The following is a 6,955-nucleotide window of genomic DNA, read 5'->3' as shown; positions in this document are numbered from 1 at the left end:
GTATCTTCCAGATGGCTGCCATTCTTTAAACCATTTACCCATTTTCATGGCTTTGATGAACTTCATGTAACATCTTATGATGGGTATTTTTCTCGAACCTTAATAAAAGAACCACAGACAACGTATATGAATTTTATGGCCAAGCTTTTGCAAAAGGAGAAGACTCGGCAAACTGCTCCTCCGAGTCGTTCGCAGAGCGTTCTGCCTTCTTTCTGCTAGAGCCTTTATTTGGGAAAACAAAAGTCAGAAAAGACAAACAATAAGACAGATGGCAGCTCCATCTAACACTCAGGTCATCAGGCTTTTTCCCTTGAGAGCGAAATCTGGAGGGAACCATCAGTTTTCAGATTCAACACAGCAATCAAAAGGTTTTAGTACACCACGTCATTACTGATTAATATTAGACTGAATGTTGATTAACTATTGATTAGCATAAATAATTTTCCATGACAACCAAGTTGGCTGTCTTGGAAAATCCAAAAATAATAAGAAAATGTGATTTCTATGCGTCTAAGAATGTGTGACTTTACAGAGTATTCATCCTTCATAAATATTGGCAAATAAAGTGGAGAAATGAATTTTCTTTGACAACCATGGTGGCCATCTTGAATTTTCTTTTCCAAAAAGTGCCTGATCTGCGCCACGTTCGGTTCTTGTTTCGCATGTGAAGGATTTTGCCGAGCTAATCGTTTCCCTGTGGCACTGAGTCCTCTTTGGTTCCTCAGGTCTGCCGTTGATTTTCCGTCAGGACAACACCAAAACCGACGCGGCGGGGCAGTTCCAGGAGCACGAGTTGGCCCGCAGCCTCAGCCCTCTGCTGTTCTGCTACACAGACAAGGAGCAGCCCTCCATGTAAGCGCGCCAACTCCGCTCTTTGCTTCCAGAGGAACCAGGTTGTCCTTCATTCCTGCTCATCTTTGCTGCAGGTGCACGATGCGGATTGGGAAAGGGATCCACCCGGACGGGGTTCCCGGCTGGTGCCAGCGCTTCTCCCTGGATGGAGGGAGCGGAGTCCGAGCCCTGAACGTCACCCAGCCGGGGAACAAACCGGGACTCATCTACAACATAGGCAAGACGCTCTGTCAGATTTAAGATCAGAGACGAATCAAAGCTACGTCCTAAAGCTAAAGACGGACATTTGTGCTGAAAACGATAGCAGTGAATTTAAAAAATATGAGTTTATCTCCAACACGATGGTTTGTTTGGGGTTGTTGACTCGTTAAATTACCGATTTCAGGATTTATCCTCTTCAGCATGAGGCAGCATGACCTGTTCACATTCTGTAACGTAATCAGACTGATACATAATCAATGGATTTCCAGTTAGGGATTCAGTTCATGCATGTAGGAGCCAACAGATCATTATTTTAGTAATTGATTCTTCTCTTCATTTGTCTTAAGATTAACTGGAAATACTGTCACATTTAGCAGATTTTAGATTTACTCAAATTATTTGGGGAAAATATACAAACAATTTAATCGCTCTTTATAAATAAGTAAATACATCTTTTATTGCCTAAATGCAACAGTAGCATGTTTTTAGTGAAGACTGGATTGTTTGATGCATCTGCAGCTGTAAATCTTAACATCAGCTCAGCTTACGGCTGATCTGGTGATTGATTTTTAGATTTACTGATAATTGGACAGAAAAGGTGCCAAGTAGGAGATTTATTTTACAGATTTAGAATCAGGTGAAAATAAAAGCTGCCACTTGAGGAGTTTTGGATGGAACATATTTACAGACAGGGAAGGTTTTTCATTTTAATTCCAAAATATGTTTATATTTGTTCAGTTTTGGCTTAATTACTGTGCTCCTCTTTCAGCAAATGACCTTGTTGAGTTTTTATACGCCACTTAACTCATTACTAAATTAGTTGACGATTACTTCAAAACTGGATTCATCATGAATAATCGTTCCAGCTCTTCATGCATGGAGTCGCTGTTGGGTCTCTGAATTCTGCTGCAACCGATGAGGGAATTTTAAACAGAGATATTATTTAAACCCAGCAGTGACCGTTTCCTCAATCGTTCCTGCAGGAATCCACGTGCATAAAGGGAAAGGAAACTACAGAGACACCCACATAGTGACCTTTGCCCCCCGCTACCTGCTGGATAACCACTCAACACACAAACTGGCCTTTGCTCAGAGAGAGTTTGCAAGAGGACAGGTGAGAAACAGTCTACTAGTTCTCCTTGTTGTGGAATTTAACTGGAAAATGTGATGTAAAATTGGGATTTTTTTCCCTTAAAGTTGCTTAAATTCCAGTGATAGTATGTTTGATAAATCATTAGATTTTCCTGAAATCTCCTTTTCCTGACAAACACTGAGCTGAGTCCTTCTGTCCAATCTGCTGCCAGATAGGATGATAGGATGTTAGTGAAGGCATGCTGTATGATGCTTATTATTTACTACGGTGGCCAACAGGTACAAACCCCAAAACACACAAACTCAAAAACAAATGCAACAGAAAAAAAATAAAAACTGCTGCAATCACAGAAAATAGAAGCAAACTGGAAAATTCTGCTAATAGTAAAAACAACAGCAAGTACAAAATGCTCCAAACTCGACAAAGTCCTCCAGACCACTAGGGGGAGTCGATCACTGAATCATGTGGGAGAAGACAGTCAGTAAAGAATGGATGTCGGGATTTAGCAGGATGTCCAGAAGAAAATATGCATTATAGTTGTAATATTACAGACTCCCCCTAGTGGCCTGGAGGACTTCAGTTTTGTGGAGCGATTTTGCAGCGTTTTCCCTCTTGCTTCTTTTTCCTGCTGTTGCTTTTCATTTGCAATGTTTTTATGCTGCATTTGTTTTGTTTTTTTTGTTTGCATCATTCATGCATTTGCTGCACGTTTTGAACCCGTCAGCCACCGTAGAAAACTCAAACATTCTCTAAAAAGTGGTAAAAATGATTTTTTCATCAGTCACACCAACAACAAATGCTACATTCTGTGTGTTAGGGCGCCTCCAACCCTCAGGGGTACATTTCCACGCTGCCGGGCTCCAGCGTGGTTTTCCACTGGCCCCGGAACGACTACGACCAGCTGCTGTGTGTGCGCCTCATGGACGTCCCCAACTGCACCTGGTCCGGGGGGTTCGAGGTCAACAAACCAAAGTCCTTCCACATCAACATGAGGTGAAACCGACGGTTTGGTTTCTGAGATTCTGTTCAGCTGTTCAACTCGTTTGCTCACTAAGTTACTCAACAGGTTGTTGCTAGGTAACCAATGAGTGAGTTAGTTGATAAATTAAAAAGTAGCTTATTGACCTGGCCTACACTCTTGCGGGGCAATCGTCTTTCTTTTTGTTGTGGAGAACGACCAAAGCTCTTAAACAAACTGCTGCTGGTCCATGCTAGTTTCCTTCCTCATGACTGAGGATGTGTTGCTGTGAACAGAGACACGCTGGGGAAGTGTTTCTTCCTGCGGACCGAGATCAGCCTTAAAGGAGTCACCTACCTGATTTCCTTCACGGACACGGATCAGCTGCCTCCACCGCTACGCATCGACAACTTATCCGAGGTACGCCGCCGCCGTCGTTTGGCTTACAAAACAGCCAGGTTAATTACAATTTATTCAGAAAAAATAATTTAGGGAAAGCTAAACGTGCTAAATGTTTCCAAAGTTAGCAATGTTAGCGCTAAGGCGCCAAACAGAAGTTAGCTTGGCTGTCAGCAGATTAGTGGCAGCGTGCCCAGCACTGATAAGACCTGTGAATGAAATGAACTGTTAGTTTTTCACTAAACTTCTGTAGTTGGTTTGTTTGTTTTGATTGCCATTAGCCGTTGCCATGACAACAGGTCCACATCCTCAGAAAAAACAAATTATTACAAAAAAACTGCAATATAACATTAGCAGTGTAGCATACTGAGTCATAAATATTCAATTATAGCACTTTATACAATAAAATAATTAAATAAGGTTATTTTAAAAACTCTATCATTTGTTATAGTTTCCATGTGTTCGCAGACTTTTGTCCAGTTTTCCTGTTGCATTATTTAAGAGGGAAGGGTTCGGGTTACACCCTTTTAAAGCAGGCCTTGTATTAAAATGGTGTACAGTTTGGCTTCATAACAGTTGATTATATACAACATTTGGTAACTTAGGGACTACAATATTTCTGAAAAAGCATAAATGGTCCATTTCAGCCTTATTTTTAACCAAAGGCCGACCGAACGCTTTGTGCATCCTGGTGAAATCTGGAGTGATTCTGAGAAAGACGAGCTGACAACAGATACATACTTCTAACAACAGAAACAAAAAATACATAACATACACAGATCACATAACAAGTTCAAAATAAAGGCATATAAATACAGAATGGAGGCCGTAGATCGATGGTGCTACAATGAAAACGTTCCTCAAAAGGACATGAACAGAAAACATTCAGTGACACAAAACAGCTGAGTTTATGATTGGGGGATTCATCTTAAGGGTTCATAAAGTGAACGTGTTTTCATGTCCGACGCAGCTGTTAACGTCCGGATGTTTGACCTCCAGGTTCCGATCCAGTTCTGGCAGCACGGCGTGGCCGACCTGTGGCTGAAGTCCGAGGTGAAGGCCACGTCGGTGATGGACTACGCCTGCGACGAGCCCACGCTGCCGCCGTGCATCACCCTCATCGTGAAGGGGGCGGGGTCGTCCGAGGTCACAGCCAACATGAACTTCTTCAAGGAATACAACAAGCTGTACTACGAGAACTTCATCTACATCGCCGCCACGCACACCTTCTCCCCGTACGACCCGCCTCGCCCTCACAGCGCCGCCGCGGCGTAGCGACCCAAACCGCGGAGCTAGCAGCTTTTAGCTAGTTGTTGAGCTTACTGCTAAGCTAACCGAGTGGTTCTGTTGGAGCAGGAACCTGGAGAGGATTCCTGTTGGGAAGCAGCGGCTGGGGAGCAGCGCAGAGTTGGTTCTGGACGTGGACCCAAAAACCCGACGGGTCATCCTCAGGAAAAAGGTGAGAGAGGGAAGGTGGAGGGGGACTGGGGAAATCTGGAACCACATTTAAAGCCAGACCACCACAGATATATTTGCCATAAATAATTAAAATTAGTTACATTTTTTGTTCAAACATTAAAAGCTAAAGAAATGACAGGATCTAATTTTTGTTTTAGCATGAAAAATGTGTTGAAACTTCAGATTCTGGTAGATTTAAAACAAATCTAGTCTGCACTCTTGTCAGAAATAATTCTAATTCAGAAACACTTTGTTGATCCCAAAGGAAAATGAAATGAAATTCAAATGAGTTCATCTGGAATGAAGCTGCGGATGAGTTCAGTCCAGCATGTTGTGTTGGTTCTGCAGGAGCCGGGGAAGCGCTCCCAGCTGTGGAGGATGACCGAGTCCGGCATGCTGTGCCACGAAGGCTCCTCCCCCCCCCAGAGCAAGCCGTCCCAGCCCCGACCGCTGGACACCTCCCTGGTCCTGGACATCGCCGGGCTGGCTGCCGTCAGCGATAACAGGTACCGGTTCTGGATCCGCCCGCTGTCCGCAGCGGGGAGCCTGAATCCTCCTGACCGCCCTCCTGCTTCCTGGCAGGTTTGAGCCGTTGATGCTGAGGAGGCCCGACTCGCGCCGCAGCACCACCCAGACCTGGTACTTCAGCCAAGGCATGCTGACCTGCGGCCTTCCCCTCCTGGTGGTTCAGGTCCTGCTCTCTTCTCATCCTCTGTTACGCTAGCGCTGATTTTAGCTCATCTCTCTAAAGCTGCAGCAAGTAACTTTTATTAAAAATATTTAGTTTTACTGTTTGTTAAAACTGTCACCATTTGGTGACAGTTTGCCATGAGAAAGCTAAACTGTGAACTCCTTTGCCTTCTCTCAGTGCTAACTAGAAACAGCCAATCAGAGCAGGAGGCGGGCCTTAGCGCTGGTACCATGTTATGAATCCTCAGGCTAGTTAGCACTGATGACGGCAAATAAATGTTTTTCTTTTAGTGACAGGTTGTTTCTCCAGTTAGCAGTGAGTAGTCAGAACCCTCAGCATCAGGCTTTTCAACCCAAAACGATTGAGTCTTTATCACATAATGTGACTTTAATTATTTTTATTACATTTTTAAACCCAGTTTTTTTACTTTATTACCTATTACGGCGTCACACAGCATGTTCTCCACCAGAATGGGGGAAATTAGCACAAAAATATGGGAAATATTGTAAAAAGAAAGAAATCATGAGATCCTGGAGGGACTGAAACGATAAACCAGAGTTGGGCAAAAACAATCACAGGTGCCCCGAAACGAAGCCATGTCTCCGGTAATACTCCTGCTCTGTTGGTAAACCTGAACCATGACCTTTTGCCCCTCAGGTGAAAAATGGGGTGGCGGGGATGCATGACGGGGCGGAGGTGGTTCTGGGGCCGGATTCGGGTCTGGACAAGCCCGGTCCAGAGCAGCAGTTCATCAACCAGAAGATGAGACCTGGATCAGGGGTGCTGTCGGTCCAGGTCCTGCCAGATGGACCAACCCGCGTCCTGCAGGTGAGTCCAGAACCCAGACAGGACCAGGAATCAGCTGTTAGCCTGATCAACATGAGGACAGAATGAAGTGGTGAACTTTACTAGTATGATGATGTAACCACTTCTGATTATGACTTCAGTTTGTTTACTTAGAGATCAGTCCAGGTTGAAATGAAAATTCAAAATCACTTTATTGACCCTAAAGGGAAACTAGATGTTAAATGTGAAAGGTTGTTGTCGGTTTCAGTCAGGGATGGAAAGAGTTAATTATCTTATGATTAACTGTCGATTAGTGTTTTATTAGATTAAAATTAGGCCCCATATATGAATGTATAACTGAGATTTTCAAGAAAATGGCAGCTTATGAACTATTCAATAAGATCAATCAACTTTAGATTAACTCATTAATCGATAACTTCCCTAGTTTCTGTGCTAATGGCTGCTAGCTCTTTGTTCTGCTGCCGCTGCGCCTCTGAGCAACATGCTCCTGTTTTCA

General features: G+C 43.7%; 1 protein-coding gene across 3 annotated transcripts in view; it reads left to right on the top strand.

The window, feature by feature from the left end:
- Positions 1 to 6,955, top strand: part of vps13d (vacuolar protein sorting 13 homolog D) — a 51,506-nt gene that overhangs the window by 36,554 nt on the left and 7,997 nt on the right. For all 3 annotated transcript variants that reach the window (XM_088007463.1, XM_088007464.1, XM_014999046.2), the window contains 10 exons: positions 726 to 852; positions 927 to 1,069; positions 2,037 to 2,167; positions 2,964 to 3,139; positions 3,401 to 3,524; positions 4,503 to 4,738; positions 4,860 to 4,962; positions 5,310 to 5,467; positions 5,544 to 5,652; positions 6,310 to 6,480. In XM_088007463.1, the coding sequence (XP_087863589.1) occupies positions 726 to 852; positions 927 to 1,069; positions 2,037 to 2,167; positions 2,964 to 3,139; positions 3,401 to 3,524; positions 4,503 to 4,738; positions 4,860 to 4,962; positions 5,310 to 5,467; positions 5,544 to 5,652; positions 6,310 to 6,480 (1,478 nt within the window). The remainder of the gene's footprint in view (positions 1 to 725; positions 853 to 926; positions 1,070 to 2,036; positions 2,168 to 2,963; positions 3,140 to 3,400; positions 3,525 to 4,502; positions 4,739 to 4,859; positions 4,963 to 5,309; positions 5,468 to 5,543; positions 5,653 to 6,309; positions 6,481 to 6,955) is intronic.

This window comes from Poecilia mexicana, unplaced genomic scaffold, assembly GCF_051168715.1.
Source record: "Poecilia mexicana isolate PSO_F unplaced genomic scaffold, ASM5116871v1 scaffold_7, whole genome shotgun sequence".
Classification (NCBI taxonomy): domain Eukaryota; kingdom Metazoa; phylum Chordata; class Actinopteri; order Cyprinodontiformes; family Poeciliidae; genus Poecilia; species Poecilia mexicana.
This window is presented reverse-complemented; position numbering and strand designations above follow the sequence as displayed.